Source organism: Stegodyphus dumicola, chromosome 5, assembly GCF_044657685.1.
Source record: "Stegodyphus dumicola isolate Sdum_Otavi_A_Nest chromosome 5, ASM4465768v1".
Taxonomy (NCBI): Eukaryota; Metazoa; Arthropoda; class Arachnida; order Araneae; family Eresidae; genus Stegodyphus; species Stegodyphus dumicola.
In genome coordinates, this window is record NC_140772.1 from 130,597,108 (window position 1) to 130,624,833 (window position 27,726).

Here is a 27,726-nt window from a genome sequence, read left to right on the forward strand (position 1 = left end):
GTTCAGTCAAAAGCAAACGAGATTAGAAAAATTAGACATTCTTAGATTTCAGTTGGTCCACTCGTTGGCTGTACCGGTTTCAAAAGAGACACTCGATTTCGTCATTTAGTGATACAGCAAATAAAGTTGATGCTGAAGGAGCAAACAACAGGTTGCATGAATTTGACCAAGTGAGAAAAAGGTATGCCTCATGTGATATCTACAGTATGAACAAAACTACATTTTTGCACAATCTTTTCACAAGTCGCGCCTTCGGAATAAAAGGTGACAAGTGCGATGGTGAAGCACGCATTTGCGTCTGAGATGCAAGAAATATCATCAGAAGATAGTGAAGAGGGCTATATCATTCCACCCACCTGCCAGAAAATGTTACTCGCTTTGGACACTTCCAGAAAGTTTTGTTGTAGCATCTAAATTGACTGCTTACTTAATGGAAGCCAGTTTTACGGCCACGGCCATGGAATTGGCTGTAAAATTGCCAGGTATTTTCTTTCTCGTCTGTGTCAGCGCAATATACAGGAATTTTTCACCAGAAAATGACCTGTGAATGAATTTTTTCAAGTTACTGTACAAAACTTAATGTAGTACTATAGTGTTTTCCACGTTGACATACATGATATATTGTAGTTCTTATGTAAGTATATCCTGTAAATGGTTAATGTATAGAGAAAACTGTTCCAAAATTAAAATTTGAGTTCCCGGTTAACACGAATTAGTACGATTTTTTTTTTTTAACACGAGCTCTTGATTGCTCGGTCCCTTGAGATTCGTGTTAATGAGGGTTTACTGAATTTGTATGCACACATATACATACATGCTCTTAACTGAATAAATTACCTGCGTTTCATCTTAACTGATTTATCTGACTATTTTATAATTATAAAAATACAAGATATCTTTTTTCTTTTTTACTTTTTTTCCCTTTACAAATATTGTTTAAACTTTTGAAAGTGAATGCCATTTTTTGTCTATTGAGCGTATTTACATAGGTTACTGATTAGATTCTTTCTACCAAAGCGGCCCCGTAGACTATTGCTGGAAAATACTCCCACCAAAGGAAAATGAAACAAATTTGTCTTGCATCGAGCCTGTGTCTGCCAATGAATGTTCTTTTCCTATCATTTACTACTTCCACGAATCTGGTGATTATATGCTCGCTATTTACGTGGATAATTTAGTCTCTTCTGTGCAAAGGAATATTGAAATTCACATATATGACGGTAAAATTCCTGCGTTATTTTTTATTATATTCGCATTTGATATATTCACAAAATTATAGTAATTTTTATCGAAATATTTCTTTTTTTTTTTTTTTTTTTTTTTTTTTTTTTTTTTTTTCCATTTTGCAGTGTCACTGAGACCTCAGTTATCAACAGTTATTATACCAGTTGTCTGCACCGTACTTGTCGTACTAATAATAGCAGGAGCTGTAGTCGTCCATTTACGCCGGCAAACCAGTTACGATGTCGAAACAGCAGACTTCGACTTTATGACACCAGATGAGCCTAATGTGATTGCCATTGAAACATCATGGGAAATAATGCGCCGTTCATTGCTTCAACTTCTGCAAATGCGAAGTTTTTACTGTACGTCAGATGGAGCAACACTTACGAATTATGGAACCATTTTGAGAACGCAGGAGGAAATTAATACTAATAGCGCTCCGCTGAATGAATAAAAATGTAAATGCTACATTGTTTTTACTTCCTTGTTTTTTATTTATGAAATGCACTGTTTCCAGTTTTATTGGGATCATCACCCTCTCGTTTGAATTAATTTTTGAAAAGTTTGTGTAGGTATACATTTATATAACTTAAATGATATATTTTTATTAGTTATGTAAATAATTATATTAAAAACAATCGATTTATTTAACTTATTTTTCGAAAATTAAGTAATGCAAATAATAAGCATCGCATATTGCATATGAGTGCAAATAATAACATCGAATTTGTTTTTAGTAAAAGATAGATTCACATGCGTCATATGATTGTAATAATAATAGTAATGATAAATTATCATTGAAATAATAATAATAATAATGTTTCAGTATCTACAGACAATTAAACGAATAAGCTTGATATGGCATTAATAGCTTATCACTATTATGATTAAGATTTATCGATAGAATTCATTCATAAATCACCACTGCTTGTTTTATAATATTTTAGTAAAATTTTTGTGAATGTTGCTCTTTTGAACCCTAAAGCCTTCTGCATTATAATGTTGCCTAAAACATATTGTGTAATTCAACTCTCATTATGAAAAATTTTGTATAAAAAATCATTATAAAACATTCTGAAAAAGTATAATTTTTTTAAAATTTATTTACTTCAGAACTAGGACTTAATGAAATTAGTTGTCAATAAATCTTTTTTATATTGTTATCAAGGTGTTGTTTATTAATTTGTATATAAAAGATTTCGAAAAAATAGTGTTACGTGCGTACAGGTTCGTAACATATTGAACGCACACAGAAATATTGAAAGCTTGATGAAAATTATTTTCACAAAAAAAAAAAAAAAAAAAAAAAAAAAAAAAAAAAAAAAAATTTGTTTCCTATACAGGTTCGTATCATCAAAGCGGTGGTTCAGTGATCATAGCTTATCATTATGTCAAATTTTCAAATTCATAATAATAAAATTAATTTAATTAATAATCAACATATCACAATCTGATGATCTCACACATCTCTCCGCTGTCAAATCTCACATTAACCTCCGCGAATACACACAATAACTCTCTTAGCGCCCTCTCGCGGTAAGTGGGTTTATCCGTTCTCCCCACTTTTAAATAAAATTATATTAAACTAAATATTTAATCATTAAAACAATTAAAATATATAAAATAAAATAAAATTTATTCAAGTTCATATTAGTCACAGTCCGCGAATGGCAACGGAACAACTCTAGATGGCTCTCCGAAGAACACCTGCATAGGTCTTAACAATTCTGACCAGTCCGTCATGACCAAGATACAGTTCTTGGATGCGAGCATCCATGAAGAGAAGAAAAATTGAATAAGAAGATTGTAGAATGATTGTAGGATTGAAAATTAATGTAAAATTGAAGAAGAGATTGTAGTTGGAGTCCTTCAACAGTACCAGCTGATGAATCTTGAAGTTGGGTTATGAAATGTTCTATTTAGGACGAGAAGTTGATTCAGATATCCTGAATGCCATTGATTCTAAAAATTTAGCTTGGAATCATTGAATCAGTTCCCACTTGGGATGCAAAGAAAGAGAATCCAAAGCAGTAATTTCTTCAGGAAAGGGTAATATAGCATTTCCTGTCAAAAAATGTCCCGAAGTTTAAAGATTGTAAGTCATTTGGATCGAAAGCGGTGATAATGGGCGGGAATTCGAAACAGCTTTTATTTGAGTTGGCTCAAAATTCATGATAACTGATCTTGTTTCCCTTAACAAAATCCGTTAAACTGATTTTTTGTTATTATGTTACAAAATTGATCTATTGAGAGTGTTAAATAAGACTGAAGTATTCTGCTCTCTCTGAATTTCCCACAATCCGCCAAAATGTGGAAAAGCCGGCGAGATAATGTTCCAATGGATGCTTTCTTCTGCACTAAATCTTTGAATTGGGTTAGATTTGCGTATTTAATTCCATGCTTTGCTAATGTTTCTCGCACCTTTGAAATTCGTAGCATTGTCGCTCCAGATGACGGGTGGTTTGAATCTTCTTCCAATATGTCGTCGTAAACATGCTAGAAAGGCTTCTGTTGTTAAATCAGAAACAAAACTTCTAAGTACGTGGCCTTCGTGCAAACACAAATAAGTAAAGCAGTATAAGATTTAAAAGTCACTTTTGATCTTTTCAAATTAGGTTTCGTGATTATGAGTCAAAATCTAATCACGCAAAATCTAATCAAACCTTTTCGGAAGGTCTGGAAGGCACGATTCTGTCTCTATGTAGATCACCATCATCTGATTTATCGTTTGATTCTTCGTTCGAAAGGAAGTGATGTACTTATTTAGTACCCTTCTAACTCGATCCTGATCAGACGATGTCCAATATGACTGTCTTATTAAAGGTAGTTTGTATATCAGAATACGTGGATTTTCTGTGATAATATTCAATAATTGAATCAGCGAAATGGTGAGCTTTTGACAAGAGTGTTTGATGTTTCTGAAATTAAGGAAGAGCAGAACACTTCAATCCCATTCCTACTCTTAATAGATCATATTTTGTCAAGAAATATGTTCAAAGACCATATTTTACTATTCTTTAAAATGGATTTTTTATTTCTTAAGCACTTTATTTCCGTTCGAAATTCGGTTGATTGCATGAGTTTTACTAAAACTCCAATATCATGTCTTAATTCAGAAGCACAGATGAAGTCTGTTCTTAACTCTTGATTCACTTTATAATTATTTACAAATCTTAAAAATAAAGCAATTATCCTAATTAATTTACTGAATGAGATAGCTCCTAACTAATTTATTGAATGAAACCTAATTAATTTACTGAATGAGACAGCTTGTCATCCGCTCGTTTTCAGTTTGGCTATTTTCAACTGTTGCCTTTACAACAACTGATTTCTTAAACTCTTAACTAATCGATATCTATCTAGGATGGCTGTGTTGTATGCATTGTCAACCAACAGGGTCTGTGCTTCCAGAATTGGTTACTCTTAAGCTCAGTTAAAAATAAACCCTTAGAAATCAAATCGGCGGGATTATTCTTTCCTATACAATGACTCCATTCCTTTAGATTGCTGTACTTCCGTATTTCTTTCATTCTATTCTTCACGAACACCTTATATCTATTTGAATCGCCCTTGATCCAGTAGTAAGCTATTGACGAATCTGTCCAAAAGTATCAGTAACAGGAAAACATAGTACAGTTACAATTATATTGCTCATTCTTGCACACAAAAGTGCACCCGTCAGCTCCAATCTAGGAATCGAAAGGATTTTCAATGTAGCTACCTTGTCTTTCGATGCTACAAACCTAGAAATAATATTTCCACCTTTTATTTCTATGCATAAGTAAACAACAGTACCACAGGTCTTCTTAAACCCTTATCACATACACGATATTTGTTGCCGGAACAAAACGTTTGGTGGAACAGTTCTGAGAAACGCTCTTTGGCGAAATAGGGTTACCATCTTCATTTGGTAAACAGGCTGAAAGCCAAACAAGAATCAGTTATCGTTCAGATTGGCGAAAGTGACGTTTCCTTTCAAGTGACGTTTGCTTCTTCGTGTTGTTTTGTATCGCTCACACTCTTTTCGTTTTAAACTTTATTGTTAGTAATGAAAGATAATAGAAAGGGGATTGCTATCAAGTTAATCACTTTGATCTCCACTCTGGCACTTCAAGTAACAGATAAACACACTTCTGGTTATAGCAATCAATTACATCAGTAATAGCCAAATTCTGTATACACTAAGAATAGTTTAAAACGTGAGCTGGATTAGTCTATTTATCAGACATTACTTATGTGTATTTTCTGTTGTCTGCATTCCAATGAAAATTTGATGGCTCATTGGAAAATTTGTGACCTGGTGAAAGCATTTTCTTGACTAACTTTATGGCTCATAATTACTGTTCTGTCCATTCAAACAAGCAAACAAACAAACAAAACAAAAAAGACCTTCTATGACAAAAATCTATACGGCTGATATTTACATCCTCACAGCCAGCAGATACTATTTAGCAAAATGAAGATCAAATAAAGCATATGAATACATGAGCAATCAAACATGTGCGAGTTGCTTACTGTCACATAGAACACTCGGTAATATACCTAAAACACATTAATTATACCAACTATAAAAATTAGGTGGTGCACATCATGAGTTTGTTTTATGTGATTACGGCAAAGCCTCGAGGGATATCTGCCTAACAGGAGGGGATTTTTTAAAACTGGCTCGTATATCAGTTACAAATGGGGAAAACCAAGAAAACGCCCATGTAGCCAGCCTGTTCGCGGCATTCTAACTTGAGACAGAGCTACCGGTGTTCAACGACGCTTCGGCCACTAGTAAGTCCGTGCACTTAATTGGAAAGTACAATTCATTATGTAAACAGACATGAAAGTCATAATCAGTTGAGCACTGTTTTAATTAATCAAATGTTATAAATGCACAGTTGTTACATTTCTTATTATTTATTAGTCATGTTTATGTTACGTAGGTCATACATATGATATAATTATGAATTAACCCAATAACAAAATGTGTACACTCTTTAGCACTCAAATGCTCATCAATTATTTTTCAACTGATTATTACATATCCGTAATAATTTGCAAAGAATTGATGACTACAGTTGCTGCCAATTACATGAGCATTATATGAATTAAAAATAACTTCAAATAAACTTTCTGGCAATGTTCATTTTTGTATTCATACATATATATATATACACATCTATAAGTCATATATTTACATACAGATAGAGAAAGGCGATGGTTTAGGAAATGTTAATATACATTTATTAGTATTAATGTAATGAATAAGATTTATATTAATGAATGTATATACAAATGTTTTTCATCATGCATAATAATAAATCCATAAATTTCCAATGTTTCAATATGTAGCATTTACAATAAAAGTATAGTTTCTATTGTATTTATAATCCAAAAATTATTTCATTAATAACATGAAAATAATAGACAAATTTAATGATTATTCTCATTATTACATAAGCTATGCTTTTCTTTTTTATGCATCTTTTATGCTGTTTAGAATGTGTCATTGATTATGCAATTAACAATTTAAAAGATAAGTAATTAGGAGAAAAGCCGCGCATATACAAACGGATTTTAAAAAATTATTCAACTTAAATTTAAGAAATAAAATTCTATTATATAACAGTGATAATACACGATCAGCACGAAATACGACAAATTTGGCGAACTTTTGGCGACGAACAATTTGTAAACAAATCCGAACTGCAAGAACGTCGTAAAATACTGTCAACTCTGAAATTTCCATGATTATATATTTAATTAATATATAAGCATTTTAAAAATGACTTAGGCAGTTATATTACAACAAAACAGCAATAATTAAATCGGCCACTATTTCCACCGTCCATGACTTCACAGTGAGAGCCATCGCCATATTGAAAGTTACCCGTGATCCTTCAGAAGCAGAACTTTCGTCTGATTGGTTGAACTTTCGAGGAACACGTCTCCAGCCGGAACATTTTCGGAAAAGTTTTAAAATGTTGCTCGTAGCCGAGGCATGTTCCTCCTAGCTAGACGAAACATTTCTCCGTAGCCTCCCGCTTAAAGCAGTGCTACTAGAAGCTCGTTTTTCGGAATTGTCCCGCATATCCGCGCGCGTCTCTAGAATAGATAGCCTCTTTAGATGCATCTCAAATGAGTGTAATTAAATGGGGATTGCATTACTCAGCAAAGAATTTTGAAAGTAATTTATTTCCTTTGCATCTTGGATCTCGTCGCGCCTTTTATTCCAAGAAATTTCCAACTGTTTGGGCCATTTTTAATCCCACTCTAATCCTAAACACCAAGTTTCCTGTACCAAATATTTAACTCTAATAGTATACGGCCTTTTTAAACCTATTGGATCGAAACGGTCGACTTACCACTTGTAATAGGTGTCTTTTTGTGTTAGTTCTTCTTAAGAGAAATGTTTCTAGATTTCCGGAATCGAAATAAAACATATCAGTTCTTTTCTTTAATTCTTTACTTAGCTCGAGAGCATTGGTTCCCCACGTTTGAAGGTCCGTGCTTGCATCTTTTAGAATATGTACACTCTCTTTACAAGTCGTTCGAGCTTGTTGGACATTGACTTGCGCACAAATAAAATCCTCGCATGCAAGGTCTTACAAGGTCGACATCTTAACATTCCTTAAGATGTTTAAAATCCGTAGGAAGTATACCTACGTACCTCTTCAAGTGATTCTATATTCTGGTTGCAAGGAGGAACGAGCTCGATTTTACTCCAGACAATACCGTTGTCATCTAAAAAATCTCCAATTTCTTGTTTCCAGCATCAGTTCGTAGATCATCGTCCCAGAAAATTTTTGTAAAATATCGTTCAGATTCTTCATCTATTTCAACCTGAAGTAAGGCCATCTGTATATCTACGAGAAATGCCATCGGATTCGTTCTAAATCTGATCAAACGAAGAAATAGGTTAAGTATAAATTGAGCCCAGTGTATAAGCAATCGTTCGAGGATAACTGACTTTTTGCATGTGACGAAGCATCAAACACAATGATTAATTTTACTTCTTATCCGTACGTATTACCGCTTGATGAAGTAGATAAAATGTATTTGCTGAAGATTTACTTCATCAACTGGGACAGGCTCAATAATGTTTTTGGAAAGATAATTCTTTAGAACCGTGTTATACTCACAAAAGAAGGCAGGATCATTTTTAAAAGATGATATCAATTTCAAAAATCTTTTCTTTACTATCCGTTAGTTATTATCTAATAATATTTTCATATTTGGTTTCCAGGGCCATTTCACTTTGTATCGTTATTTTTTACATGTAATTCCGGATTTAAATGTACTCATTATATCTTTATAAGTATTTCCCATCTCAGATACTTCTGCCTTGATGTCCAAATTCTCTAAATCCCAAAATTCTTTGAGTTGCTGCGAAATATTGGATTCGTTTACCGTAACACTCATCGCAAAAGGTTCATCTAAACTCATGTTTTGGCCTTATATACACCATCCAAATAGTGTTTCAATTGCAACGAGATTTTTTTGTTTAGACGTGTAATTCGACCAGTAACTATATTGTTACAAAATGCAAACTGCAGTAAGATAGCTTCCCCGCAAAGCGGTTTTAGGGTTGCCAGAAAGTGAAAAAAAGATAGGTTTGTCAGATTTGGCGCGAAATCGCTCATTTGGCGAAAAAATTGACGATATGCCAAACACGGAGCGACAACATTCTAGAACGAATTATTACCGGTTTCCCCGACAATGTTCTCGAACGCAGGTCAAAAGTTATATATACCCCGCCTATACACGGAACAGTGTCAAAGATCGTCTTTGTAAATAAGGAAAGGCTCCATAGACGTAACGTAAACCAGTTTATCTTCTTCGCCGCTAGAAAGAAGACGGAAAATTCGCTAAGGGATTTGGAGGCGGAACCTGTTGGCGAGAATTTCTGCCTCTGTGATGTACCGGACGCGTATTTTTACTTCCTCCCTAGGAAACGCAACCCGCGACTAAATTTGACGATGCGCAAAAGGAAATAACGTGTCGGTTTATGTTTCAAATTTGTGATGGCTGCGAATATGTCAAACGAAGTGGAAAATGAATTTTATAAAATTTTATTTGATGGATATTCCTACGAAGTTTCTTCCAAGTTCGGAGGAAAAGAGGATTTCGACTTTGAGATCAGATGTGATCTTAATAGTGAAGATAGATGGGAGAATTGGAAAATACATTTTGAAGCTTTTCCCCACGTGCATTGGATTGTATGTTTCAAAACAAAACAATGCAAATCGGAAAAAGCGAAGTTTATTTTTAAGAAAGATTATGTGTGTCAACATGCAAGACTAAATAAGAAAGAGGCTAGTTTCAGAAATAAAGAATGTTTAGCTTTTTTGCATGTCAGAATTTAAAAAAAATAATAAGTATACAAGATGTCGTGATAAGTATGTAAAAGAGAATCTGTCCACTTAGATTAAAGTTTCATTTCGGCATACACGTCGATGTAATGTTGCTGAAGCGTGGAATTGCTTACGCACAATTGACTCGGTGAAAGAGGTGTTCATCAACTACTTTTGTACCGGTAAAATAACAATTAAGAATATAATATTTTTATTCTGCTATACATCCACAGAGTTCACTGTTAATAAATATCGTCAAAATGGTGACGGTAAAGGCAGTTTCATAAACATGTATCTGAACATAGAATTTTTCTACCTAATGGGCAATATGTTTCATTACTTTTTGTGATATTCAGTACCTTATATTATGTAGAATGAATTTTACTTAAGATATTGGCATTATTTTAATTGCTCTAGTTAAGAAGCTTTGAAGGCATTTTTTGCAACAGCTGAAAGCGCATTAGATTGCAATTGTTAAGCATATTAATTCATCCATTACATTATGGAATAATGAATAAATTTATAGTTTCTATATGTATACTGAAATGACAGCTTCAGAATATAAAATTATTCAGACACGATAGAAGGAAAAATCACTTAACTAATTGATTATTTAATAATAAATTAATTGAATGTTGAAGCAATTAATAACACATAGTAACTTTTGATTTAGTTAAATTCTAAATATAATCACAGACTCCTCCGACAGTAATACCAGATTAAGCCCACGAAATCATCGAGACCAAGAGTGCACTTTTTTGGTGTCTGTCATTAGTTTAGATCTTGGGCACGTTATTGGTGACATTATATGTGCCCAGCTCTGTCTCATTTTGAAACAGCTATGGGGAGATAGATCCAAAAATCATATATCCCTCTTCCATTCCCACTAACTCTTGAGGACTTTTTGTTCCATGCTATTTAAAGTGAACCCACGCCACAAAGTAAAGAGAATTTAAATGCCACCAACCTGTAGACCTTTTATTCTTATCCTAAACTTTTCAAAACAAATACAGTTTTATCATATGAATGCAGTGCATCAAAACAAAAATATATGTGGTACCCAACATTTTTCTGGGGAAAGTGAAGAATCACCCACTTCTTGGCGCGTTATTAAGAATTGCACATACTCGGTATCCATGTACACATCGACCTATTTTCACTTAAAAAGTCAAAGAAAATTGACAAAAATGTAATTTTCTTACTCTTGTAAAAAGCGCCAAACATATAAGTAGCCGATTCTGCACTTTATCCATTTTTCTCTTTGTTCATTCTTTAAAAATCTCTCATATGAAACCAATCATTTGAAAGAAAAAATGAAATTACATCTGAGCAATGACAAGTTTTGTATTTTTAATAGAAAATCCACTCAGTCCCTAAATATTTGGGATTAATAAATATTGTTAATACATGGAAATTTATTATTCCTGAATTGTATGACTATAATAACTAAATCCTTATCACATATATCCTTTTATGCCACTTCCCTTTTATAGAAGTCTTAAATCTACTCCCAGAAAGAACTAAGGGTCTTAAAAGAAAGCATAGGTTTTTCATTTTTCTAGAATGAAAATGTGAAATTATTATTTAGCATTTTGATTTAATGTAATGACTACAAAAATGAAAGACGTAATTTTAGGAAAACGTACTGATCTAAGGCAGTTTTTTGAAAATGCTTTGATCATGCATGAAAACGAATTTTTGTATATCGAACATGTTATTTTTAATACTTTGTGCAAACCTTGACAAAATATAAACTTGAATTGCCAGTACTATGAGCAAACAAGCACAGAAATCATAGGAATAGTACACACTCAAAATAATAGTAAAATACTGCTAAATGATCCTTGTTCTTCCTTAAATCGGATTATTGACAACTCAGGATACCAAACACAATCTTTACTCAAACAACTGTAATTATAATGCACTTGCTGCCCTTTAAAATTTTTAAGTGTTAATTAATAATAAAGATATTACTAATTAGACTATATATTTATTGCATCATTTTATATTTCAGTAGTTTTAATTTTTTAAATATAATTTGAAAGGTTTGTTTTGTAATCCAAGAACCTTTTCTCATTTAAATTAATGGTAAATGGTTCTTTGCTTTATACCATTCTGTTTATAAAAATTTTCACTGAAAGATTACTTTCATTATGTATTGAAAAATCTGATTAATTAAAATTTGAAAATTTTTCTGTAATTATATCAGCTTGACACTATTAATTAAAATAATTGCCATAATTTTCAAACTTTAAATTTCAAGATAGTTATTCTTGTAAGTGCGTAGTGCATATTAATAGCACATAACCTAAAATAGCAACAATATGCCAAACTTATGGTGTATATAATCCTTGCCGTATAATAAGAGGGGAAAAATATTAAAAACAAGTCTTAAAATATTTTCATGCTTTTAAAATGAGATATATTTCTTGAAAGAGAGGTAGCACATAAAACTGTCATTTTGCCAATGTAATTAATATTTAAACGCTACAATTGTGAAATTACTTAGCTGATACATTAGAAATAATTTTTCTCTTGCGGTGGTAAATGATTCTATATTGTAAATCTTATGTCGATTAAGCATTCTCTTAACCTGTTCAATGTCCATATGATGGTCATTAACTTCAATTTGCTGGCATGATAAATGTTTCTATATATTTTTTAACAATTTTCATAAAAATTAAAATTTGTAAGAAATAATTTCCAAAATTGAGGATTGTGCACTGTTGTAGTTTAAATGAGAAATCAACTAGGATTTGATAAAATAACATTTATTAACAGACTTCAGAAACAAGCATGAGACATACCTAGGTATAAAATAATTAAAACAATTTCCGCATATAATTGTTCCAATCCGCAACTGTATTGCATATTACAAAACTCAACTGAGGTCAGTCCATGGTACCAATGGTACATAAATTTTACAGCTCTAAGGAAATTTAGATGCGATCCTTCAAACCAAATGCGAGATCTGAGACTTTTTTCTGGGCAAGATCTAAGATTGAAACGTTATTTTGGCGTATCGTAATTGGTAAAACATATCATTTCAGGATTATTTTTACAAAATTATCAGCTATGAGGAATCCCTTAATTCTGTAGTAATTTCACTGCTTCCTCCTCATTTTTTTTTTTTTTTTTTTGTAAATCCCAGACAACTTTGCTATTGAACAAGAATTTCTATCTATAGAATTAAAGAGAAAGTATTAGCATAAAAAAATTAAACAAGTTACATTGAAATAAATGCTTAATAAAGCAAACAAATAAATATTGAGCTCTTCTTTTTTGTACATTTTGATTCCCTTTAGGTCATACATATTTTGTTATTTCATAAATCACCATTTCATATTTTTAATTTTATAATGAACATCTTACTGGATTTAAACTTAAAATCTATCCCAAATCTGAAATTGCCATGTCACGAATATTCTAGATCTTTGACTTTGTACCATATCTCTAACAGCAGTCAGTATAAAGCCATGCTATACAGGGTATAAAAAATTGCAGTGACAGTTTCTTTTTCAAGAATGTTCATGGTCTGAACAACATTTTGTTCTTTAGGAAATGCTGCTTAGCACAGCCAAAAACAAGTCCAGCAGACATTAGATTAAATCGATGGAACACCGTGCATAATTTTATAATTTCTAATTTAATTTTTTAAATTAAATAAAATGCATCTTGTGTTTAGAAATGACATCAAGAGGAACATTTTCTAGATTTCATTACAAATGCTTTACATATTGGAGTCCAATGCACAAAGACTACGGTTAGTATTGGAAAAATGCACAATCCAAGCTGTACGGCGTGTAAATTATATTTGTTTAATGAGAATAAGAAAGTGTAATAAATAATAATACATGAATATTTGGCTCAGTTCAATCATAAAACCAAGATGACTTAGCTGATCACATTGTTGTTATCTTCAGCAAGATATCACATATTTTAACACTGTTTTCTGCAGTGCCCATATAACAGAAAAAATACATACATTTCTAATAACAGTTTTTAAATGGAACACTATCATTATGAGTTATAAAATTTACTTTTTATGTCTTACTAGGGCAAGTTATTAAATTATAAATTATAGAATTTTTTAAAGTGTGAAAACTAACAGTCTCTTTGTAGCGTTGCGCGCCTCCAACTTGCACGCAACCAAGAGGTGACTGTGAAAACTGGATAAAAGACAGAGTCTTGTTAAGGGTTTAAGTCCCTTTTTATTCAACGTAATAAATTACAAGTGCGTGCTCTTGACGCTCACAAACTGCGCCAACTCGGCGGTCAAATAAAAATAATAACCTGAAAAGAAACCAAAGACAAGACTCTAACTACGAGGCTCTCTAAAAGTAACTAACCTCACCGCGTTTTACAATACCGCTGCTAATTCAGCAAACCTAAAGATCACGTTGAACGATTAACAATACTTCCAGGCAAGCACACAGGCCGAAACGCGGGGTTCTTCAATTTCTGGCCAACTACCTCCGCGCTCGTGAAGTAAGAATATCACACCTCGAACTCGTTTCCTTTCTATTTAAATCAGAATACTTCCGCTGATAATTTGAATCCTTGCGCGTTCTACTAAAATTTACATACTCTGGCATTGGCAGTTCCAGGGGAAAGTAAGGCTTGACAGGAAAGATAGTTTAAACTTAAAATAAATGTTAGTTAAAATAAATATAAACCCTACATTTGCCGCTGCCAGAATTTGGAAAACTTGGAAGCAGGTCCTACAAACGACCTGTTGTAAGTTTCTCTAATTCTGAACTAACTGTCGAGAACCTCGTTTACACAAAAAAATCTTATGTAACAAATTGTATACTAAAATTCTGTTGATAGTTATAACTCTCTCTTCTTACAGCAACTTTTCCTGGACTTCATCAATCAATCTTGGTCTTTCCTTCCAGCATCTGGAAGGAATAAGTATCAGTATCTTTCTAAATACATTATAATTTAAACTTTCTTGACACAATAAATTTTTGTTTTTACACGATTCGTTTTTCTTAGTTATTGCTTACTTCACATTCATTCAATTTTTCAAGCATTAATTTAACTTTACCCTGGCTCTCCACCATGTGTGGTGTCAAACGGGAATATTCGTGTTTTAGTCTTACAACACTTCCCCTAACCACCATGATTTGTTAGAATTCAACGACCAAATAGATACACCTTACTCGACATTCTACAACTCAATGAGCTACTTTAACATTTTTAAAAATTCAAGTGTAGGTGGAGAACCCTACAAAACACATTCATTCTAACTTCCCCCTCATTCATCTTTAAACATGCAGACTTTCGCTCTAAAGCATGACTTTATCTACAGTTTAATACTTAAATTTTGAGTTCATTCCTTTTAAGCATTTTACTTTTAGCATCTAAAATTTTATGCTTCTAGACTAAATTCTACTTTTACATAACATTCAAGTATTTACGTACATTTACAAAATTTTAATACATATGATTTTTACAATTTACCATAAAATGAATAAGAGAAAATAAATTTTTAGTTTACTCATTCTTCGCCAAGCTGGCGGCACTGAAACTAAAATTCTTATTAATACAAGAATACGAAGTTATTTTTATCTTCGGCCAAATTTTGGCTTTAACATAACAGAATTAGTCTTTCGACCAACAGAAAATGCTTGTTCTTAGCTTTTATACTTAAAGAAAATAATACTTTTGCCTTAGCTAAATAAAGTAAAGCAAAACTAAGTCTCAACCGAGACACATTGACTTCCGTCAAAACATAGAACTTCGTATTTATGCATAACTTTCAGAACAAAAGAAAACAAATTTTATAGAAGATTTTAACTTATCTTTGAGTTTTCGATGCTTGAAACTCCGTCATTCTTTTTTGGCAATATTGGTCCCAAGTTAGAGGTTTCATGGACGTCAATCTTCTTCTTACTGACCTCCGAGTGTCGTCCACATTAGTTTTTCTTTTGCGTCCTCTACATGCTTGCCTCTTGGCGGAGTAATCGTCTGGTTGTTGGCATTTCCGTTTTTCCCTGGGACGGCTGGTCTTGACGTCCTCCGGTCTGCAGTCCTTCTTGAATTTCTTCTGTTCCTGGTATTTTTGTTCCTCCTGTTGCCGTTTCAGTTTCCGGAACGGCGGCCTTGCTGGCACCTGACTCTGTGGCCGTGTGCGCGTTCTCCTTGATGTATAATTTCTCCTGCGATCCATTGTAGGTGGTGTTTTGCTCTTTACCACGGTTTCTTTACGCGGTGCATCTGTATTCTTGTTTTTCTTAAACGCTGAAGTTTGAAAGTTATTTTTTCTTTTTGATACCGACGTCCGGGTTGAAGAAGGGCTAGGTCTCTCTTCAGTTCTCTGCTTCTTGGGTGGTGGAATAGTTGTTGTTATTTCTGGACCTTCTACTTCGTTTAGACTTGAGTCCTGCAAGAGACTTTTAAGGATTTCAAAATAATCATTTGGATTATAGTATTTTTTCACCTGGTCGGGACTTGCTTTACAGATTTCCCCTCTCTCGTTCTTAAGATATAATACTACTCCTTTGATTTTCTGAATTACATAGGGACCTTCAAATTTTGGAGCTAGCTTTGCCGTAAAATTGTCTGGGGCACTTGATAAAGAAAATTTCCGCTTCAATACTTTATCCCCAACTTTAAAATCTGCTTCACGGCGTTTTCTATCATAATATGTTTTCTGCTTATTTCTTGCCGTATCCGAGCTTTTAAGCGCCTGATCAATAAGCTTTTGCACATCTTTTTGTTTAAACTCTTGCTCTCTTTGTTGCACAAAGAATAATTTATCTAAAGGCGTAATTAATTTTCGGCCTAAAAATAATTCTGCTGGGGTTTTTCCCGTAGTATCGTGATTTGCCGTTCTTAAAGCATAAGCTAATTCATTTATGTAGCCATCGCAGCGCTTGTGATGTGTACTCACGTAACTGCGAATTATTTTTACTATGTTTTTATTCACTCTTTCTGCTATGTTTGCCTGTGGTCTATACGGAACCATTTTGATATGGCGCATGCCAAGTCCATTGCATATGTTTTCAAATATTTGACTAATGAATTGTTTTCCGTTATCGCTAATGACTTTTATCGGTGCACCGTATTTTAAAATGTATCTGTGTAAGAATGCATCTGCGACTGTTTTGGCTGACGCGCGTTTAAGTGGAACAATTTCTGTCCATTTTGAAAAATGATCTACTATTACTAAAAGAAAACGATTTTTATTTAACTCACTCTGGGGGAAGGGACCAAGAAGATCTATGCCTAAAATTTCATTCGGAAATGTAGCGCGAATGCTATTTAAGTACCCGGCCGGGCTGTAATTAATATTATTTATTAACTGACATTGATTGCAGGACCTGACATACGCAGTTACTATTTTGTATAATTGCGGGAAATATACCGCCTCGCGTACCCTTTTTAAAGTCTTTCTGACCCCTAAATGGCCCGCTGTTTTCGCGTCGTGTAATTCCTTCAAAATGCTTAATCGAAACGAGGCTGGGATGACTGGTTTGTACTCGAGATTTTCGTTTGTTGTTTTCGTATAAAATAATAAATTTCGTATAAAATAATCGTATCTATTATTTCATAGTTTTCTGCTCTATTTCTTATCGCATCGATATCTGTGTGCTCAAAGCTTTCGGGGTCTTTCAAATATGCATAGATACTTCCAAATTCAGGATCAGCTTTCAATTCAGCAATAATTGTTTCTCTAGAATCTAAAATTTTTGAAGTCAACACAGCGCATTTGAGTTCATTTCCTTCATCGTCCAGTTTTATACGAGAAAGTGTGTTAGCTACATTGTTTTCCTTACCCGGTTTATATTTAATTATGAGATTATATGCTTGAAGTTTTAAAGCCCATCTTTTTAACCTGGGCGTTAGGTTTTTTCCCTAGTAAAGTCCAGCAACAGCCGCATGATCCGAAAAGACTGTTACCGGCGCTTTGCCGAAATAAACTTGAAATTTGTGTAAAGCCATTAATACGGCTAATGTTTCTCTTTCTGTAGCTGTATAATTCCTTTGTGTCTGATTCAACGTTTTACTAAAAAATGCCAAATGATGGCCATTTTGCATGAGAACAGAACCTATAGCATAGTCCGACGCATCTGCTGCAATTTCCAGGTTTTCGTCCACCTCCGGGAATTTCAAAACAGGGACATTGATGAGCGCTTCTTTTAACCTTTCAAATGCGGTATTTGCTTCTGCTGTCCACGTGAATTTACTTTTCTTTCTTTTAATTACTAACAAGGGTTCAACAATATTAGCAAAATCTTTTATGAATGACCGATAATAAGAACATAACCCAAGGAAAGAAGAAAGTTTCTTGGCGGTGTTGGGAGGTGGGAAATTCTTGATGGCTATTATTTTTGAATCTTGAGTTTCTATACCCTTTTGCGAAATTTTATAACCGAGATATTTAAGTTCTTTAGTTGCGAACTTGCATTTTGAGGCGTTAATTGTAAGACCGGCCTCTTTTAATAATTTAAAAACTTGTTCGAGGTCATTAATGTGTTGTTCCAACGTACTACTCGTTATAATTATATCATCTACATAAATTAAAGTTGATTTTCCTAGGACAGGCTTTAGAACAATGTCCATAGCTCTCTGGAATGTTGATGGGGCCCCACACAACCCAAAGGACATGCGTAAAAATGCATAAGTGCCCGATTTTGTTATAAACGCGGTTTTATGTATGTCTTCGGGTCTCATAGCTATTTGATAGTTGCCAGACGTTAAGTCCAAAGTAGTCATGTATCTAGTAGATTTAATGTTTCTAATAATTTCCTCTATAACCGGCAAAGGGTAAACTGGGAATTTAGTAACACTATTAAGTTTTCTGTAATCGATAGCAAACCTCCAAGCCCTTTTATCCGAAGGAGGAAACTCGTTCTTTTTCCTACATAGTACGACTGGACTCGCGTACTCCCTATTTTTGGGCGTTATTATTTGGCTCTTTAACATTTCCTGAATGTGTTCTTCTATGATTTGCTCTTTCTGTTTATCATAGCGGTAAGGTTTAGTCCTACAGGGTTTGTCGGCAGTTAATTGTATCTCATGCGTAACTATTTGACAACTACTAGGCCGTTCTGAAAACAAGTTTGAAAAAGCACTCACCACTTGCTGGATGGCTTGGCTTTCATGGTCATTCAGATGGCTAAGGTCCACTTGCGGTGTCTCCACAGGTTCCACCACCCTCTGGTCCATCTCCAACACCACGGAACTGTCTTGAAAATTCAATTTGGCCCTCGCGGCCCTTAAAAACTCCATACCTAAAATAAGAGGATTTTGCAGATTTTTCACTATAAAAATTAATACTTTGAGGCTTTCCTCTTTTACCTGTATGTTTAATGATAATTTCCAGATGCAGTGATATGTTTTTCCTTGCGCCGCTATAATTTCCGTATTTTTGGTTTTAAATAATCGTTCCCTAAAAAAATTCTTTTTGAAGAAATTTTCACTCATAAAATTTCCTTCTGCTCCTGTATCGATGAGGGCTTCTACTGGTACATCGCCAACCAGGACTTGTATAATTGGTAGCTGTGAGTTTTTTACGATGACCGTATTTAAATGTCTATTTAAAGGTTTTTTTAAAACTTCCGGTGTCTGGACCCTCCCTTTCATAGGCCCCTCTACTCGTTTAAAGCTTTCCTTTCAATCTGTGCCTTCTGGGTACGCGGATGTTTATTTTCGAATTTTCTTTTTGGGTCTTGACCTTCGAGTTTCGATGAGTTAGCTTGATAGCTCTTTCCCCCATAAGAGCGATTTCCATTTCTGGTTTCCTCATTTGAATATTTCCTTCGGGTACTTTGAGAATACGTTGCCCCTCTAGTTTTTTCCGCTATTCTGCGATTTTGAAACTTCACCGCCAATTCGAAGAGCTCCTGCAATGTGCTTGGGTTTCTAATTTCAAAGTAGTCTTGAACAGCGGGTAACAATCTTGGTAAGATTATTTCAATAATCTCCGCATCGGGTTTCTTCCCATACAGCATATCCGTCAGCTTAATTTTTCGTAGAATAAAGTCCGTCAATTCTGCTATATCCCGTTGATAGAAACTATATAGTTCGGCTTCCAGCCTTGCGCGATCTTTCACTATGGGGAAGGCCTTTACTAACGATTTTTTGAAATTTTCAAATGTATATATCTGGCTTCCAAATTCCCCTAATAAAAATTTGCCTATATTTTTCCACCATAGCGCGGCCTGTCCTCTTAGTGCGAATGTGGCGATGGCAACTTTTTGTCTTTCAGGCACAGGGTAGAGCTGAAAGTGATTTTCTAGGCCTTCTAGAAATCTCGCCACCGAATTTTTTCCGTCGAAATTGACGTTTGGCTTGATTGACGCTCTCAAAGTCTGGACCAGGTATCCAAATCCTTCCAATTGGCTTGTCATTTCTTGGTGTTGTCCAGCGGTTTCCATCCAATTTTCGGCCATTTTAGTTCGATAAGTGTTCGGGCGCCATTGTAGCTTTGCGCGCCTCCAACTTGGACGCAACCAAGAGGTGACTGTGAAAACTGGATAAAAGACAGAGTCTTGTTAAGGGTTTAAGTCCCTTTTTATTCAACGTAATAAATTACAAGTGCGTGCGTGCTCTTGACGCTCACAAACTGCACCAACTCGGCGGTCAAATAAAAATAATAACCTGAAAAGAAACTAAAGACAAGACTCTAACTACGAGGCTCTCTAAAAGTAACTAACCTCACCGCGTTTTACAATACCGCTGCTAATTCAGCAAACTTGAAGATCACGTTGAACGATTAACAATACTTCCAAGCAAGTACACAGGCCGAAACGCGGGGTTCTTCAATTTCTGGCCAACTACCTCCGCGCTCGTGAAGTAAGAATATCACACCTCGAACTCGTTTCCTTTCTATTTAAATCAGAATACTTCCGCTGATAATTTGAATCCTTGCGCGTTCTACTAAAATTTACATACTCTGGCATTGGCAGTTCCAAGGGAAAGTAAGGCTTGACAGGAAAGATAGTTTAAACTTAAAATAAATGTTAGTTAAAATAAATATAAACCCTACATCTTAATGAAGAAAAAGTTACGTAAATGATAATTACTTATGTCTAAGTAAGAAAAGATATATTTATAACTTATTTAAATCTGTTATTAAAGGGATAGTAATAATCAATTACTCAAGTATAGGTTAAAATCTAAAATAAACAGGTACTATTCGGTTTCGAGGGCCGTAAAAAGTCGCCAAACTAATGTTGATGCCAATGCTAACAAAAATAATTGCGACAACCCTAATAATTGCGGAAAGAAAGGAAGTATAATAGTAAATAACTATCTAAGATTGTTTCATAAGAATAAATTGAATTTAATTAAAAAATTAAATTTAAATACAAATTTAATTAAATATTCTTTGCGCCATTGCTGCAGGGAATGAAATTTAAATTTAAACAAATTTAAATTTAATTTTTAACAAATACGTATAAAAGTAAAAAAGCAAATTTAAATCCTAAAAAAAGGAAAAAAGCCAAAATAATTTTTAAAAAAATGTGCAAACATATAAAAGGTTTAATACTCGAACTAATCAACAATATCATTTAAATTCAGAAGCATAAGCAAATCAAGTGCAAAATCAGTCCATTAAAATAAATTTACTAATTTAATAAATTAAAATTAAATTAAACATTAAAAAAATGCATATGTGAATGACCGTTGAGTAGGCAGGAGACAGACTTATCAAGGGGAAGTTGCCTCCAAACCTAACTCTCCAATCATTCAATTCGTGTTTCGTCATTCATGTAGGCAAGGGTAAAAGTAATTTCAATAAAGTGGTTCCCTTAGAAATTAACATTTAAGAATTAAAGTTCAAAAAGGAAAATACTAATGAAGTCTTTTGACAAACAAGCAAGTAAAATCAAGAATTAAACTTTTTTTTTAAATTAAATTTTTTTTAAAAAATTAATTTTTTTTATAAAAAAAAATAATCTAGAAACCAATGTATGTTAGAAACCCTTGTCTACAGAACCTCCCCTACACGAATATGCTATCAATAAAAAGAAACTAAAAAAGAACTAGACGTTATCCATATAAACCAATAACAAACAAAAAGAACTAATTACAATTTTAAAAAAAACAAATATATATTTAAAAATATAATTTCATATTTAGAAAATACTTAGATACTACATAAAAAATTACAAAAAATACTTAAAGCAAGTAAATAGTAAGTTTTAATTCTAACTTACCTACTATATGAGTGTTGGGGTCTGCAAAAGTGTTGTAAAAGAGAAGTAAGTGTGTTCTTCAAATTATATAGATGGCGCTTATGTAATTAAAGTTGAGTGTCAAGCTGCTATCTTTGTTATAATAAAAATTTTTTTTGTAAACATTAATATTAAAAATTAAATTAAATTAAATTAAAAATTAAAAAACCTAAAGGTAGTAATTATCAATTTTTTAGGGAGTTAAGAACTGAGCCAATCAAGAGATGTAAGTATGCTTGAAGGAAAATAAAGTGAAGTGGTACTGTGAATAAAATGTAAACTGTTTGTAATATGAAATGTGTGTTCTGTTCAAAAAATGTGTAAAAATTGTTAAAAAAAAAAAAAAAAAAGTTAAGTGAAAATTTTTTTTGTGTGAAAATTGCAAAAAATTAAAGTAATTAAGAAAACTGAAATGTTTTAATATTAAAGTTTTAAAAAAAAATTTCCCAAAATTTTTTGAAAAGAAGTCCTTAAAAAACCTCTGAAAAATTCCAGAAATTTCTCAAAAATTACTTTAGGAAGTTAATTAAAACTTAAATTTAATGAAAGGAAATATTAAAAGTTTAATGAACTTGATTTCAATTGGTATATCAAAACTTAACTAAATACTGGCTAAAGTATGGAAAATTAGAAGATTAAAATCTTCACTCAATTCGGGCTATAATTGAGACTTTTGAAAAGAGTTGGCCCTTTATTAGTAAAAGGAAAGAATCCAGTATTGATTAAATATACATATTTACAAAATATTTACAATAAAAATTTACAATAATTTCTCTACTGTTTTATATCCTTCATTACCCTCCAGCTAAGGTTTAAGGTAATGTTATCATATCCAAAAGAGCCAAAAAATTACAAATTAAAGTCAAGGCCTGCCTTTTTAATATATAAATTAATAAATTTTGGTGGTACTTGGTTATCAACTTGTACATTAATTAGCTTTATTATTTCTTCCTTTAAATCGTCTATTTCAGTACATATATTTTTTATTCTGATAATTTGGCTATGAAACGTGTTTTCTATTACTTTTCTAGAGATATTATTCCAATTAATTAGTTTAATAGTAGGAAAATGGAAATTCTTTCTTTTCTCAAATAATTTAATTTTGCTGTGTTTAATAACTTGCAGGTCTAGGAATTCAATAGTATCTTGATTCGTATTCGTTTTATTAAGTGTTATTTTGAATTGCTCAAAAGTAGAATTATTATTGAAAGTTAAAATATCATCTATGTATCTAAAAGTGTGAGCAAGTAGCTTTAATTCATTTTTATTTAAACTTAGTTGGAATTTATATTCAAAAGTAAAAAGAAATAGGTTACAAATTTGTGTAGAACTGTTTGCTACCATAGGAATTCCTCTAACTTGCTGAAAGATCTTATTATTGAACATTATTATAGTTATTAATGTTCTTATAATGCATCTTATTATAGTTATTAAATAATGCGCAATTCAGATAAGTATTCCATCTTTCAATACAAAGGATGTCATGTATGTCAGGAAAAAGTTGTGGGAGTTGCATTAAACTAGTAAAAATTTCTTCTAATGGTAGAGAAGTATAAAGGTTTTCAAAGTCATAGCAGTTAATGTTCTTGATTGTTAAACGCTTAAAACTGCTGAGAACTGGAGCATTATTATAAATAATCCAACTATAATTGTGTTGTTTGTTAACGAGATGTTGGATTAAATTACAGATATTTTACAGTATAATTGCAAATATGTAATCTATATTCTTTTTATAATTATTTGTACCATTAGTAATAAATCTAAATTTGAGTGGTGATTTGTGAAATTTTGGGAGAGCATATAGATTTGCTAATCTATTGTAGTTAGATGGTTGTGGAATTTGCAGTTTCTTATGAAATGCTTTTAGCTTTTTTGCAATAACATTTTCTTGTAGATTGGTGAGTTTGTAAGTAATGGCATTATTAAGTTCAGTATTAATTAATGAGACATAAAAAAATTTCATATTATGCTAAAGTTATTATTGGCTTTGTCAATTTTGGTAATTATGAACTTTTGTTTTAAATCCTGTAAAAGAGGTATGAGAATATTCCACTGTAATTTGCTATTAAATTCAAGTCTTCGAATTTTTTGCTTGAATTCTTCTAATACTGCATGTTTCCAGGTAGAATTTGGAATATTTAATTTGAAACTAGTTTTAACTATAAATTCGTCTATATTTTTTACGAAACTATTAAAACTGTGATGTTTGTTAATTTTTAGTACTGGTTTAAATTTGGTACCTTTTTCCATTAAAATTCTTAAATGTTGGTTTTGAACAATTGCTAAATTGCCTGTTATAATATGTTGATGAAATTTACCTATGAAATATTTGTATTGAAGCTCTTTACAGTATCAATGGGCTGTAGAAACTAATTCATGGTGGTTAATTAGCAATTTACTAAGAGGTTTTTGATACTTGAAAGCTGGTGAGATCTGTACTTTGGTAGCTGGAAAAAGTTGTTGACTTTTTTTGAAAATTTTGCTAAACTGAATATGATCATAGTTAGGATGAAGCAAATTGATTTTGCAGTAATATTTATTGTATTTGTTATTTGTAGAGAACTTATAATTGCAAAAGTCAATAATAAGGTCTTTGATAATATTGTGCCCTGTAAAATGCTGTTTTACAAATTTTATAAGTAATTTTAAGAAATTGTGCTTACAAGTATGCAACCAAGTAATTATATTTTTAGTGAAATTATCAGTAAGAAAGTAATTATTTATATTATCGTTTAACTTTTTTGTATCTATTGTTGAAAGAAGTTTATTTTTATGTTTATTACCTGCTCTGGTTCCTCGTAATGTTTTTTTACTGAATAATTTAAAATGGCTGTAAGTTGGAATTTCAGAATTTAATTTAATGTGTTGGTTGAATGTATTGAGTCCATAAGGGTAAAGTGTTTTGAATTTAAGCATGTAGAGTGACTCTTGAAATAATCTAACTTTGTATTCAGGTACAATGTCCAAAATTTGAATATTATTTTTTTTGAAATCATGTATTTGAAGATGTTCTAATTCAGCTGTATTAAGTGTGCTAAAATTAGTAGTTGAAAATTTTTTAATGTGTGCTCTCTGGTTGTTAATTCTAATATTAAGACTATTTTTGGTTTGCTCAACATATTTAAGATTTCATGTGTTACAAGTGATGAGATAAATTTAAACAAATTTAAATTTAATTTTTAACAAATACGTATAAAAGTAAAAAAGCAAATTTAAATCCTAAAAAAAGGAAAAAAGCCAAAATAATTTTTAAGAAAATGTGCAAACATATAAAAGATTTAATACTCGAACTAATCTACAATATCATTTAAATTCAGAAGCATAAGCAAATCAAGTGCAAAATCAATCCATTAAAATAAATTTATTATTTAATAAATTAAAATTAAATTAAACATTAAAACAATGCATATGTGAATGACTGTTGAGTAGGCAGGAGACAGACTCCAAACCTAACTCTCCAATCATTCAATTCGTGTTTCGTCATTCATGTAGGCAAGGGTAAAAGTAATTTCAATAAAGTGGTTCTCTTAGAAATTAACATTTAAGAATTAAAGTTCAAAAAGGAAAATACTAATGAAGTCTTTTGAGAAACAAGCAAGTAAAATCAAGAATTAAACTTTTTTTTTTTTTAAATTAAATTTTATTAAAAAAATTAATTTTTTTATAAAAAAAATAATCTAGAAACCAATGTATTTTAGAAACCCTTGTCTACAGAACCTCCCCTACACGAATATGCATATCAATAAAAAGAAACTAAAAAAGAACTAGACGTAATCCATATAAACCAATAACAAACAAAAAGAACTAATTACAATTTTAAAAAAAAAACAAATATATATTTAAAAATATAATTTCATATTTAGAAAATACTTAGATACTACATAAAAAATTATAAAAAATACTTAAAGCAAGTAAATAGTAAGTTTTAATTCTAACTTACCTACTATATGAGTGTTGGGGTCTGCAAAAGTGTTGTAAAAGAGAAGTAAGTGTGTTCTTCAAATTATATAGATGGCGCTTATGTAATTAAAGTTGAGTGTCAAGCTGCTATCTTTGTTATAATAAAAAAATTTTTTGTAAACATTAATATTAAAAATTAAATTAAATTAAATTAAAAATTGAAAAACCTAAAGGTAGTAATTATCAATTTTTTAGGGAGTTAAGAACCGAGCCAATCAAGAGATGTAAGTATGCTTGAAGGAAAATAAAGTGAAGTGGTACTGTGAATAAAATGTAAACTGTTTGTAATATGAAATGTGTGTTCTGTTGAAAAAGTGTGTAAAAATTGTTAAAAAAAAAAAAAAAAAAAGTTAAGTGAAAAATTTTTTTGTGTGAAAATTGCAAAAAATTAAAGTAATTAAGAAAACTGAAATGTTTTAATATTAAAGTTTTAAAAAAAAATTTCCCAAAATTTTTTGAAAAGAAGTCCTTAAAAAACCTCTGAAAAATTCCAGAAATTTCTCAAAAATTACTTTAGGAAGTTAATTAAAACTTAAATTTAATAAAAGGAAATATTAAAAGTTTAATGAACTTGATTTCAATTGGTATATCAAAACTTAACTAAATACTGGCTAAAATATGGAAAATTAGAAGATTAAAATCTTCACTCAATTCGGGCTATAATTGAGACTTTTGAAAAGAGTTGGCCCTTTATTAGTAAAAGGAAAGAATCCAGTATTGATTAAATATACATATTTACAAAATATTTACAATAAAAGTTTACAATAATTTCTCTACTGTTTTATATCCTTCATTACCCTCCAGCTAAGGTTTAAGGTAATGTTATATCCAAAAGAGCCAAAAAATTATAAAGTAAAGTCAAGGCCTGCCTTTTTAATATATAGATTAATAAATTTTGGTGGTACTTGGTTATCAACTTGTACATTAATTAGCTTTATATTATTTTTTCCTTTAAATCGTCTATTTCAGTACATATATTTTTTATTCTGACAATTTGGCTATGAAACGTGTTTTCTATTACTTTTCTAGAAATATTAGAGTTCCAATTAATTAGTTTAATAGTAGGAAAATGGAAATTCCTTCTTTTATCAAATAATTTAATTTTGCTGTGTTTAATAATTTGCAGGTCTAGGAATTCAATAGTATCTTGATTCGTATTCGTTTTATTAAGTGTTAATTTTGAATTGCTCAAAAGTAGAATTATTATTGAAAGTTATAATATCATCTATGTATCTAAAAGTATGAGCAAATAGCTTTAATTCATTTTTATTTAAACTTAGTTGGAATTTATATTCAAAAGTAAAAAGAAATAGGTTACAAATTTGTGTAGAACTGTTTGCTACCATAGGAATTCCTCTAACTTGCTGAAAGATCTTATTATTGAATTTAATGTAGTTATTAAATAATGCACAATTCAGATAAGTATTCCATCTTTCAATACAAAGGATGTCATGTATGTCAGGAAAAATTTGTGGGAGTTGCATTAAACTAGTAAAAATTTCTTCTAATGGTAGAGAAGTATAAAGGTTTTCAAAGTCATAGCAGTTAATGTTCTTGATTGTTAAACTTTTAAAACTGCTGAGAACTGGAGCATTATTATAAATAATCCAACTATAATTGTGTTGTTTGTTAACGAGATGTTGGATTAAATTACAGATTTTTTACAGTATAATTGCAAATATGTAATCTATATTCTTTTTATAATTATTTGTACCATTAGTAATAAATCTAAATTTGAGTGGTGATTTGTGAAATTTTGGGAGAGCATATAGATTTGCTAATCTATTGTAGTTAGATGGTTGTGAAATTTGCAGTTTCTTATGAAATGCTTTTAGCTTTTTTGCAATAACATTTTCTTGTAGATTGGTGAGTTTGTAAGTAATGGCATTATTAAGTTCAGTATTAATTAATGAGACATAAAAAAATTTCATATTATGCTAAAGTTATTATTGGCTTTGTCAAATTTGGTAATTATGAACTTTTGTTTTAAATCCTGTAAAAGAGGTATG

At 31.6% G+C, this 27,726-nt stretch overlaps 1 protein-coding gene and 1 long non-coding RNA gene across 2 annotated transcripts in view; one reads left to right on the forward strand and one right to left on the reverse strand.

Annotated features, from left to right (window-relative positions):
• Positions 1-2,387, forward strand: part of LOC118199631 (transmembrane protein 130-like) — a 44,392-nt gene extending 42,005 nt beyond the window's left edge. The window contains exons 5-6 of the mRNA XM_035371523.2: positions 1,018-1,220; positions 1,350-2,387. Coding sequence (XP_035227414.1) covers positions 1,018-1,220; positions 1,350-1,678 — 532 coding nt within the window. The 3' untranslated portion in view covers positions 1,679-2,387. The remainder of the gene's footprint in view (positions 1-1,017; positions 1,221-1,349) is intronic.
• LOC118199632 (uncharacterized) overlaps positions 1-21,833 on the reverse strand; it is a 37,918-nt gene extending 16,085 nt beyond the window's left edge. Inside the window, exon 1 of the long non-coding RNA XR_015041229.1 lies at positions 21,740-21,833. This is a non-coding gene — a long non-coding RNA (uncharacterized LOC118199632). The remainder of the gene's footprint in view (positions 1-21,739) is intronic.
• Between the last annotated feature and the right edge of the window lie 5,893 nt (positions 21,834-27,726).